This window comes from Podarcis bocagei (genome assembly GCF_964188305.1).
Source record: "Podarcis bocagei genome assembly, chromosome: 4".
Taxonomy (NCBI): Eukaryota; Metazoa; Chordata; class Lepidosauria; order Squamata; family Lacertidae; genus Podarcis; species Podarcis bocagei.
In genome coordinates this window covers 2,674,390-2,687,204 of record NC_138128.1, presented here as the reverse complement: position 1 = coordinate 2,687,204, position 12,815 = coordinate 2,674,390, and the positions used below count along the sequence as shown (strand labels likewise).

The 12,815-nt window shown below is 47.6% G+C and overlaps 1 protein-coding gene across 1 annotated transcript in view; it reads left to right on the top strand.

Moving 5' to 3' along the window:
- LPP (LIM domain containing preferred translocation partner in lipoma) overlaps positions 1-12,815 on the top strand; it is a 284,010-nt gene that overhangs the window by 237,511 nt on the left and 33,684 nt on the right. Inside the window, exon 8 of the mRNA XM_081190316.1 lies at positions 3,350-3,519. Within this exon, the coding sequence (XP_081046442.1) occupies positions 3,350-3,519 (170 nt within the window). The remainder of the gene's footprint in view (positions 1-3,349; positions 3,520-12,815) is intronic.

Genomic DNA, 12,815 nt, shown 5'->3' with positions numbered 1-12,815 from the left:
TCAGAGCAGCACATGAAAACGCCGTTTACCTTCCCGCCGGAGTGGTACCTATTTATGTACTTGCACTTTGAGGTGATTTCAAACTGCTAGGTTGGCAGGATCAGGGACCGAGCAACGGGAGCTCACCCCATCGTGGGGATTCGAACCACCGACCTTCTGATCGGCAAGTCCTAGGCTCTGTGGTTTAACCCACAGCGCCACCCGTGCCCCAGACATGAAATAGAAGTTTACAAAAATCTAGAAATCATAGAATCATGGAATCATAGAGTTGGAAGAGACCACAAGGGCCATCAAGTCCAACCCCCTGCCAAGCAGGAAACACCATCAGAGCACTCCTGACATATGGTTGTCAAGCCTCTGCTTAAAGACCTCCAAAGTAGGAGACTCCACCACACTCCTTGGCAGCAAATTCCACTGTCGAACAGCTCTTACTGTCAGGAAGTTCTTCCTAATGTTTAGGTGGAATCTTCTTTCTTGTAGTTTGGATCCATTGCTCCGTGTCCGCTTCTCTGGAGCAGCAGAAAACAACCTTTCTCCCTCCTCTATGTGACATCCTTTTATATATTTGAACATGGCTATCATATCACCCCTTAACCTCCTCTTCTCCAGGCTAAACATGCCCAGCTCCCTTAGCCGTTCCTCATAAGGCATCGTTTCCAGGCCTTTGACCATTTTGGTTGCCCTCCTCTGGACACGTTCCAGTTTGTCAGCGTCCTTCTTGAACTGTGGTGCCCAGAACTGGACACAGTACTCCAGGTGAGGTCTGACCAGAGCAGAATACAGTGGCACTATTACTTCCCTTGATCTAGATGCTATACTCTTATTGATGCAGCCCAGAATTGCATTGGCTTTTTTAGCTGCCGCGTCACACTGTTGGCTCATGTCAAATAAACATTGCCAATTTAAAGCAGACTAATGAACGGGGGTGGGGAGTTCTAGGATGCATTAAAATTTAAAATAGAAAAGAAATGCAAATGCACAGTAAAAATAATCCACATATAAACCACCATTAGCAATGTAACAAACTAACTGAGATAGCATCCTTTTCATGCAGAAGTTGCTGTTCTTTGAGACGCTTAGAATCTCCTGGTTGGACTCTGTATGGAAGCAGGAGACTTTACTAAACAACCCCTTGGGTTGACCCAGCAGGGCACTTCTGACATTTATTTTATTTTTAAAAAACATTTTTTAAATTGTTATTCTTTAAATTTCCTCAAACATTCCTCCAAAATGCATTGTTAAAACCTGTGCATATGTCACAGCCTATAACAGTGGACATCTGTAAAATATGTCCACAGGTTAATATGGGAGCTGGTCTTTAGTTTGTTGTAGAATTTGTGAATGAAATGAAGCTCCGCCCTCCTTGCGCAAAGGTCTCTCTTCTTTGTTCCTCTTAAATTGTGGGTCATTTTTTCAGTCAGGGCCTCCCGTGAGAGCGAGTTCCACAGTTTAAATATGCGCTGCATTTTATTTCACTTAATCTGCATACCGCCTTTCTATATTACTATGCACAAGGCCATCTACAAGCTGAAGAAACGGCAAAGTAGACAGCAAAGTTCACACACATAATAAACAATCTGTTCCGATACAAAAAGGCAAACAGTAAAACTAAATATTAGCAAATAATAATTGAACAGTTTACACTTCTCAGTTTTTACTAAACTGTTGTTGTTGTTGTTGTTGTTTAGTAATTTAGTCGTGTCCGCCTCTTTGTGACCCCCTGGACCAGAGCACGCCAGGCACTCCTGTCTTCCACTGCTTCCCGCAGTTTGGTCAAACTCATGCTGGTAGCTTTCAGAACACTGTCCCACCATCTCGTCCTCTGTCGTCCCCTTCTCCTTGGGCCCTCCATCTTTCCCAACATCAGGGTCTTTTCCAGGGAGCCTTCTCTTCTCATGAGGTGGCCAAAGTCTTGGAGCCTCAGCTTCACAATCTGTCCTTCCAGTGAGCACTCAGGGCTGATTTCCTTCAGAATGGGTCGGTTTGATCTTCTTGCAGTCCATGGGACTCTCAAGAGTCTCCTCCAGCACCGTAATTCAAAAGCATCAATTCTTTAGCGATCAGCCTTCTTGATGGTCCAGCTCTCACTTCCATACATCACTACTGGGAAAACCATAACTTGAACTATACGGACCTGTGTTGGCAAGGTGATGTCTCTGTTTGTTAAGATGCTGTCTAGGTTTGTCTAAACTGTAATCAGCAAAAATAACTGCAAGTCACAATGCATGAAGAAGTCCTTCCTTTTCTCTGTCCTGAATCTTCCCATATTCATCTTCATTGCTTGTCCGCAAGTTCTAGTATTAGCCGAGATGGAGGAAAGCTTTTCCCGATCTGCTTCCTCCGTGCTGGGTCTAATAAACTTCCACCCTGCCTCCTCTTCCTCCAGCTAATGACCACTCCCCGCATTAAATGGGAGGCGCCCTTTGCGTGGTTGCACACAGCCCCTGAACCTATGCGGCACCATTAGCACAGGCTTGGCTTCACCTCCCCCCAGGTGGGATACCTGGAGGTCTCCACCCACCTCAGTCAGTTGCCCAATCCCACCTGGGGAAGCGTTGCCAAGGTGATCAGGCCAGGTAGGGGGAGGGACCACCTGCCCACACAATAGAGGGAGGATCTTACCTGGGAATCGCCAGTTGGCTCCAGAGCTTCTCCCACCCTCAGTTAAGACTTCTTTTGCAGGTTAACTTTTCTCCACAGGTACGCGGGCGCTGCTACGTCAAGGTCGCTGTTGAAGGGCCGGAAAGGAATTCCCCTGCATTGGCAGGTTTGCCTTTCCTGTAGCAAAACGTCACAACTTTGTCGGTATCAGGCCTTGGGCGGAATCCTTTAGTCTATCTTCCCTGAATGGGGGGGTGTGTGCAGCGGTGACCCATGCCCCTCCTCTTTGTGGCAGCGATACCAGGGTTCCCCATTAAAGGGGTTGTATTAAGGGGAGGCTTTGGCCGTATGCCTAGAGGTTGTCATTGTTCTCCCCTGCGATGGCAGCGTAATGGGGGCAGACACTCTCTGCTTGAACATATGTTCTCCAGAGCCAGCCCATCCCCCCCACACACACTGGATAACCCTGATGCTCCCCAGTTCCCTGGCGGGGGACTGGGAGGGATAAACGCCCAATGCCTGAGCCAAGGTCTACCCACATCTGAAACGTAATAAAGTTGTGGCCAATTTTAATCCCATAGCACGTTGTCTTGAGTCGTTATTCCACACGGGGGGGGCGCCCAGGGCTTGGGGGACTCCACCTGTCCATGCAAATCCGGTTGATGCCCCCTTACGTTCCCATGGGGGTCTCCTTCACGGTCAAGCACCATGAGTGGTCCCTAACTCCAGGCCCCTCTCTGCCCTCCAGGTCGCTGTGCCCGCTGCGGGGAGAACGTCGTGGGGGAAGGAACCGGCTGCACCGCAATGGACCAGGTCTTCCACGTGGAGTGCTTCACCTGCGTGACCTGCGGCAACAAACTGCGGGGCCAGCCCTTCTACGCGGTGGAGAAGAAAGCCTACTGCGAGCCCTGCTACATCGTAAGTGCCTCCGACCGCTCTCTCCTTCTGGCGGAGCTGGGTGTTCATTCATTGTGTTTCTATCCCACCTTTTCCTTGAAGGAACTCTCCCCCTCCTCATTCAGTCCTCACAACAACCCTGAGCGGTAGGCTTGGCTGAGAGGCAGTGAGCGGTAGCCAAAGCCACACTCCATTGAGCTTCATGGCCAAGTGGGGATTCAAACCCCAGCCTCTCCCAGATCTTAGTCCGGCGCTCTAACCACTCCACTCCACTGACAGGTGTCTCTTTGGATTCAGGAAGACCGTTTGTATGTTCTGTGTCTCTCTGATTCTCGAGTCCCCACTTGCACCAGGGGTCTCCGTGTGAGATGTACCTGCCCCTGGGGTGCAATGGGATTATCTTTGGGGTGCACCAAGATGCAAGGGGGTGGCACAGTGCGCTGGAGGTCATACCTTTCGATGTTGACGCTCATTGGCTGTCTGGAGGACTCAGGTGTGAGGAATCTTCTTAGGAATTCATTTCTGGGAATCCCCAAAGCATGCGCTGCTTTGTGTCCAGCTAAGCTACTTGGAAAAAGTATCTCCTTTGACCCAGATGATGAACGCCTATTTATTGCATTTCTAGCCAACCTTTTTCTCTATAAGGAGCTCAAGGCAGTGCACCTAGTGCTCCTAAACTCCACATTTTATCCTCACAGCAACCCTGCGAGGTCAGTTAGCCTGAGAGTGAGTGACTGCCCAGAGGTCTCTTCCATTCTACAATTCTATGAAGTCAAGGACTTAGATCTTTCTGGAGCAAAAGGGGACCCTTTGATGGATTCCTCTTTAGCATGTGTTTTGGGTAGGTAAGCCAACCCCGCCCTTTGCACAACAGAAGAGTCAAGAAACCCACTTTATACGGTGGTCAGGAAGGGGAGACCACGCAGCAGTGTCAAAGTCAAGTCCCGTAGCCTCTGCTTCTCTTACCCTTCAGCATTAGATAAAAATTTACAGCAACATAAAACTAAACATTTATGGTCAGCCTCATTGCATTTATGTTTCTTACTGGAAAGGAAGGACAATTTCTTTGGGAGGAAGGTTCCTGGGGAAGCTGTCTTTATTTCACTTTCATTTCATTGGCCAAGGTGGGAAGGAAGGACGTTGCGCAACTTCAATCCCAAAGAGAAAGACTATGTAGGAATGTGGCAGAGTATATGCATGGCATACAGAAGGTCTCACATTCAGCTCTTCCCATCTCCGGTAGTGAGGTGGAAAAGACCTCTGCCTGATGTCCCAGAGAGGTCAGAAAGGAGAGCAAACTAGGCAAGGAGTTCTGTGGGTCACTGAGCCCCTGCCCCACTTGACCAGTGGACATTCATAAAATTTGGGACAATCCCAAAATTTATCTCAAATCCCAGTCAATCCCCAAGTTCAATCCCAGTTCAAAGGATCTTGGGTTGGCAGACATCTGAGAAAGACATCTGAAGCCACCTATCATATTGGACAAGTTGGGGTTACAAGGACCAATCTCCTGACTTCGTTCCAAGCATCTTAACAAAGCTGTTCCCCTGTGTTGTTTGGAGGCCAGCCCTGTCACTCACAGGATAGCCCCTCCCTCTGGCTGAGACAGACAGGATCTAGCATCTTTAGAGTCCTATTCCCGGGGAAGGACCTTCACACCCCAGATCCTGCCTAGGATCTTTTGGAAGAGCCTGGGATCAGCCAGGGGGACATTGTAGCTACACACGAACCACTGCAATTGGGGGGGGGGTTTAGCAATGAGGTTTTGTGCCCACATCACCCCTACGTTAGGAATAAGGTCACTGGCCTTACAAATCCAAGGAAGGTCGGTCAGTATATCCTGCTTCCCCAGATGAGCAACTTGGAGGGAGATCAGATTCAGGACCCTGGATAGTTCACCTGCAGCTGAGACCAAACATCTATGTTGTCTCAGCAAGGTTCTGAGTCTTCTTCTGGTTCTCCTCCTCCTCTGCTTCTAGTTCTTCTCCTCTCCCAAAACAGCATAAGAATAGCCTGCTGGATCAGGCCAATGGCCCATCTAGTCCAGCCTCCTGTTCCCACAGTGGCCAGAAAGATGCCGCTAAGGGAAACCAGAAAGCAGGCTCAAGAGCAACACTCTCCCTTCCTCTGGTTTCCAGCAACGGGATTTCAGAAGCATTTCTGCCTCTGACTGTGGAGGCAGATTATAGCCTTCATGGTTAGTAGCCATCAATAGCCCTCTCCTCCATGAATTTGTCTAATCCTCTTTTGAAGCCACCGCTGCCTCCTGTGGCAGTGAGTTCCATAGTTTAACTTCCTTTTGTTGCTTTATGCTGCCGCAAGGCCGAGGATGGGCCCTATTACCACTCCCTACCAGCAGCTCACTTCCGTCGCAGCCTTTCCTTGAGCTTCATACCTCTCAAAAAAAGCTCCATTGCATCTCTACGGCTGGGTGGTCTCCATCCCTGGAGTGCTACTTCCTGGCCAGTTGAAAAGTCTTCTTCTGCAGCTGTTGGCTCCTTTGGGGCTAATGGAGTTTCCAACTGTGAGGCATCTCTCCCCAAGGTGACTGTGGACCAGCCATGATGAGAGTCTCCTTCAGGCACAAGGAAGGGGAGGCAGTTCTGGTGACCCACATGAGATGGACCAGGGCATCCTTCTCCTCAGAGCTACACTTTCCAGAGGACTCTGTCTTGGAGGAGGCCTGGTCCAGGGTCACGATCCTGCACTCGCGAGAGCAGAGAAATCTTTCAAAGGGAAAGGGAGGCCCTCCCTCCTGTCTCGCCCCGAATCTGCCATAGCTTTGAGGTGCATCTGCCTCAGGCAGCCCAATAATGGTTTTGAGATTATTTAATCTCATTACTTACGCACTTCATTAGCCTGAGTGAATTGCTGGCGAAGGTTCAGTAAGATTCCTCCGTTCGGAGATAAAAGGATGAGCAAGAAAATGCAAGAGGATCCTTGTCCTCTCGCCCGCTTTCAGATTTATCATCTAATCTTTGTTAAAGCATAAAAGAATGGTAATTGGCCGGCGGCGTGAGCCTGATCCTCAGCGCAGCTTTGAGCGCTGGAGGGGCAGGATGACAACCCTCATCGAGGACAATTGTCCCAGAGCACCGCAAGGACATCTTGTAAGCAACCACCGAGGGTCCCCAGGGGCTCCAGAAAGCTAGCGACATTTAAGAAGAACCGGACATTCAAAGGAAATGCAAATACAAAATAGAATAATAGAATTGTGGAGTTGAAAGAGGTCCACAAGGGTCATCAACACTCTGCAATGCAGAGATCTCAGCTAAAGCATTGGTGACAGAGGGCCATCCAATCTTTGCTTGAAAGCCACCATGGAAGGACTTCTGAGGGAGTCCATTCCACCGCTGAACGGCTCTCACCACCACAAAGTTCTTCCTAAGGTTTAGTTGGAATCTTCTTTCTCGTAACTTGAATCCATCGGTGGTGAGTTGAACCTCCGGAGCATTTGAGGGATTAACTATTCATCAGTTAAACATCAGGAATAACTTCCTGGTGGTAAGCACAGCAGAACAGACTTGGTCAAAAGGAGGCAGACTCTCCTTCCTTGGAGGTTTTTAAGCAGAGGTTGGATGTCTAGCTGAGATTTCTGCATTGCAGGAGATTGAACTAGATGGCCTTTGGGGTATTTGAAGATCGGTGTCATACGAACTTTCAGTCTCCTCTCCTGCAGGCTTTGCTGTTGTTTAGTCATTTAGTCGTGTCCGACTCTTCATGACCCCCTGGACCAGAGCACGCCAGGCACTCCTGTCTTCCACTGCCTCCCGCAGTTTGGTCAAACTCATGCTGGTAGCTTCAAGAACACTGTCCCACCATCTCGTCCTCCGTCGTCCCCTTCTCCTTGTGCCCTCCATCTTTCCCAACATCAGGGTCTTTTCCAGGGAGTCTTCTCTTTTCATGAGGTGGCCAAAGGATTGGAGCCTCAGCTTCAGGATCTGTCCTTCCAGTGAGCACTCAGGGCTGATTTCCTTCAGAATGGATAGATTTGATCTTCTTGCAGTCCATGGGACTCTCAAGAGTCTCCTCCAGCACCAGAATTCAACTCCTGCAGGCTAAACATGCCCAACTCCCTTGATCATTCCTCAGAAGGAAAGTTATGAGGAATGTTCAGAAGGTGGTGCCTGATGTTCCTGTGGATTCAACAGCCAAGAGCCCCCTACTGAGACCCACCCTCTTCCCCCTGGGTAGGGAAGGAAAAGGAATCGGTGTAAATCCAACACTCCTTCCCCCAAACGCAACTCTCGCCTTGAACTAGACGGGGAATTGGTTGCTTAGGATGAAAAGCAGGACAACGGCCGTGGGCCAGCCCTGCGTGGTTTGCATTGCAAATGCTAAATCTTGTAATGCATTTCCAATTATCTGGCCTGCACCTTCGCTCAGTCTCTCTCCATTTACCATTATTCATATCGTCTGAGAAGCCTTGCTGGTCTCTTCCCGCCCCTCTCTGCCTCCCCCAGGATGCTAAAACGGTCTCACAAATAACCTGGGGTGGTGGTGGCAGAAACATGTCCATGTCGCCACATGGGACGAGGAATGGGCAAATCTGTGCATCTCAGTTTCTCATTTTTCAAAGTTCAAGTTGTTTGCACCAACTAGCGTTTTTTATTGTATTTCTTTTTTTAAAATACCCTTTAGAAGAATGGTAAGCCTTTTACTGTGGATGTCTCCTAACAGACAGGCATTTGCATGCAATTGTGTCTAATATACATGCTTTCGCAAAGCAAGTATACACACTTTGCTATAATAGGTGCATTTCTTGGACGTATTACACGGCTGGAGAACTGCGCTGCAAAATTCAGAGAAGTCTGTGTTTCAAAAGGTGGCAAAATCGGTGACAGGGCACCCAGAGAGAGGGAGGGAGGAGAGGAGAGGAGAGGAGAGGAGAGGAGAGGAGAGGAGAGGAGAGGAGAGGAGGGTTTGAGAGAATGCAGTGCAATGACTATCAGGGCAATCCTGCTTGTGTCTACTCATCAGTAAGTCCTATTGTGGGCCAGGTAAGTGGGGTTTGTATTCCAGCCTAAGAGAGAGAGCTCGGAACCAGTCCAGATCTCGCCTAGAACTTAAGCACACCAAGAGGCCCAAAGATGAGATTCCAACAGGGGTTGGACCTTACGGCTCTCAGGATCCCTTCCAACTAGATTTCCACCACCACCAGCAGCAAACCTGTGCCTGCCACCTGTGCCCGTTGTTGCGGCATTTATGCCCTGCCCTTTAGCCAAAGTAGGGTGGGGAAGGACTTTCAGGAAAGCTCACATAGTTTCTTTGATTCTCTGTAATGATAGCCCAAGCACCATTTTTTCAATTGGAAAAACCCGCTGCCTGCGAAGGCACTCAAGAGCAGAGCAGAGATACAGTGGTACCTCGGGTTAAGTACTTAATTCGTTCCGGAGGTCCGTTCTTAACATGAAAATGTTCTTAACCTGAAGCATCACTTTAGCTAATGGGGCCTCCTGCTGCCGCCGCGCCGCCAGAGCGCGATTTCTGTTCTCATCCTGAAGCAAAGTTCTTAACCTGAAGCACTATTTCTGGCTTAGTGGAGTCTGTAACCTGAAGCGTATGTAACATGAAGTGTATGTAATCTGAGGTACCACTTTATTATTATTATTATTATTATTATTATTATTATTATTATTATTATTATTATCAATAATACCCCACCCATTTGACTGGGACTCCCCAGCCACTCTGGGTTGCGTGCAGCAGAATATTAAAATACAATGATTCATCAAAGATTAAAAGCTTCCTTAACAAGGCTGCCTTCAGATGTCTTCTAAAAATCCGATAGTTGTTTATTTCTTTGACGTCTGATGGGAGGGCGTTCCACAGGGCGGGCGCCACCACCGAGAAGGCCCTCTGCCTAATAACCAAGGGGAGAAGCGAAGAGGTCCCTCTTCCTTTCCCCATCCATCAGTTTTCTGCCCCAGTGGCTTCCCTCTTCCCCATGGGGTTTCCCATAGTTTCCTACTCTTCCAGCTGCTCAGCTCAACCCTACCAAAAGCAGATTTTCCTGATTGAAAGGGACCTTTCATCACCCACCATTTCTGTACTGCATGTCGTCTCAAGTCCCTTTCCCCTCCCAGCCCATGTGCAATATGGGCATTCGTAGATTCACAAAAACGCAGGAATCGACAGATGGCCATCCAACCTCTGTTGAAAAGTCTCCAATGAAGGAGAGTCAAGCACTGACCTGTCGGCATGCAGAGGTCCGGGAGGCCAGCTGGCTAGCCCCGGCCGGGCTGTTCCCTTCCAGCCGTCCTGCTGCATGGACCATCGGCCTCTGCTCCAACATAAATCAGCGCTCCGGGCTTCAAAGCTAGGGCACACTATCAGCAGATTGAACTGCGCACCCAGAATAGGCGTGAGGCTTGTGGAAGCATACTACAACTACGGATTTATTAATCATAAATCAGGACAAAGAAACATGTCGCCTGTCTCTCATGTCATCTCAGAGTGAACAGCTAAAAGCAAAAGCTATACACAACGGAAGTTCCCAGCATACTGTGCTGGAATGTAAACAGACATGTGACACGTAAGAATCCCATGTCTGTTTCTTAAGGTGGAATGGAAATGTCAACATGACCTCCCTTGCAAGATTGTTGTAAAGACAACTCTAGTCATGCAAGCAAAGGGCTTTGAACACCGCAAAGCCCTGAGTCCCTCTAGACATCATTTTCTATGGAGCTTTCATGATGATTTGTGTCTGTGATGCTGTCATACGTTGATTCCGGTTTCTTCTTCTTTTTTTGAATATATATTTTATTGGACAATTTTAGCAAACAAATTATCAATCAACATAACCGTTTGCATTCTCCCCTTTTTTCTCTCCCCCCCTCTCCCCCCCCAGCACTTCCATCAGCTCCCCTCCCTGGTTTCTTCACACATATTATCCACTGCATATTATAAAATTATACATATCATTGCCTTATCTACCATCTATTCAACTGGTAACTTTGTGAATGTTTATTCAAAACCTGCCAAGGAGTCAAAGTTGTTTTGTTGTCTTTTTAGTTAATTTGTAAAAAGGTCCTAATCTTCCTTGAAGTCACAGTTGTCCTTATTACGTAGTTTGTATGTCAATTTTTCTTGCCACTGTTCTTTCGTTGGGATTTCCTCATTCTTCCATCCTTGTACTAACAAGAATCTTGCCGCTGTTGTAGTGTACATAAATAGATTATTTGTTTTTTGCCTGTCTTGTCCTACAATCCCTAACAAAAATGCTTCAGGTTTCTTTATAAATGTAATTTTAAACATTTTTTTTTCAATTCATTGTATATCATTTCCCAAAATTTTTTAACTTCTCTACATTCCCACCACATATGATAAAAAGTACCTTCTTCTTCTTTACATTTCCAGCATATGTTTGACACGGTTTTGTACATTTTTGCTATTTGTACTGGTGTGATATACTATCTGTACATCATTTTCATATAGTTTTCTTTCAAAAGAGAACAATCTGTAAATTTCAGATCTACTTTCCACTGTGGATATGTTGATTCCGGTTTAAATGTCGTTTGCATCAGCAAAAGTTTCAGGGGAGACATACCGCTTCATTTCCAATCAGTTCATGCCTGCGTAACTTTTTCCTGAAATCCCATAACTCTTCATGCCAGAAATGTTCTGCTTTTGGGTAGGTGAAGTCATCCTGCCTTGGTTGCACTATAGCACAAGAGTGCCCCTCCGGACAGCAATAATCTAGTATCGCTGGGGAGTTGGAATGGCTAATAAAGCAGAATAAGGTGCAATATGATTCCATTAGGGACGTGGGTGGTGCTGTGGGTTAAACCACAGAGCCTAGGACTTGCCGATCAGAAGGTCGGCGGTTCGAATCACCGCGACGGGGTGAGCTCCCGTTGCTCGGTCCCTGCTCCTGCCAAAGCTAGCAGTTCGAAAGCACGTCAAAGTGCAAGTAGATAAATAGGTACCACTCCAGTGGGAAGGTAAATGGCATTTCCGTGCGCTGCTCTGGTTCGCCAGAAGCGGCTTAGTCCTGCTGGCCACATGACCCAGAAGCTGTACTCCCTCGGCCAGTAAAGTGAGATGAGCGCCACAACCCCCGAGTCGGTCATGACTGGACCTAAAGGTCAGGGGTCCCTTTACCTTTTTATGATTCCAGTGCACTTGTTGCAGAAAACTGTCATCTGGAGGGACCCTCTGCTTAAATACTCAGCAATATTTTTATCAGCAGCTTTGATGCCTGAGCTAGATGCCTGAGCTTGGGTTGGGCGAGCCTTAAATATTGCCCAACGTCTTGTTTCCTTCCCAGAGATATGAATGCGATCATAATCGCCATTCTTACAGCACCTTATCTGCCAAATAGCCTAAATTGAGTTCTGCCGCACTGCCCCACTGCATAGGAAAGAAGGAAACCTGAATCAGGAGGCTTTCACATTCCGCTTGTTTGGAATGAGATGCGAACTCCTCTGTGCCTCTAAGCAAACCTCTGCTTGGAGAATGTTTGCCTGTTAGTTATAGAAAAAGGGGGGGGGGGAGCAGGTGGCATATTAATTTCTGCGAGGAGACCTGGCAGCCAAAGATTTGCTGGTGGTGACAGTGGGCAAATCTGTGGCAAGCAGAAAACAAGGGTGCATAATAACCAATAATGTCATCATTAGTCTCTTTGGTATGTGGCTTACCATGCACAGATCGGGTCTGTTATTATTATTATTTATTATTTTTATCTCCCACATTTATCTGCCAAGGAGCTCAAGGTGACCTCCATGGTTCTCCTCCTCCCCATTTCATCCCACAACAACCCTGTGAGGTAGGTTAATAATAATAATAATAATAATAATAATAATAATAATAATAATAATAATAATAATATATTTATTTATACCCCGCCCATCTGGCTGGGTTTCCCCAGCCACTCTGGGCGGCTTCCAACAAAACACTAAAATACAATAACCTATTAAACATTAAAAGCTTCCCTAAACAGGGCTGCCTTCAGATGTCTTCTAAAAGTTTGGTAGTTATTTTTCTCTTTGACATCTGGTGGGAGGGCGTTCCACAGGGCGGGTGACAATACCAAGAGGGCCCTCTGCCTGGTTCCCTGTAACTTGGCTTCTCGCAGCGAGGGAACAGCCAGAAGGCCCTTGGAGCTGGACCTCAGTGTCTGGGTAGAACGGTGGGGGTAGAGATGCTCCTTCAGGTATACTGGACTGAGGCCGTTTAGGGCTTTAAAGGTCAGCACCAATACTTTGAATTTTGCTTGGAAATGTACTGGGAGCCCATGAAGATCTTTCAGGACCAGTGTTATATGGTCTCGGTGGCCACTCCCAGTCACCAGTCTAGCTGCCGCGTTCTGGATTAGT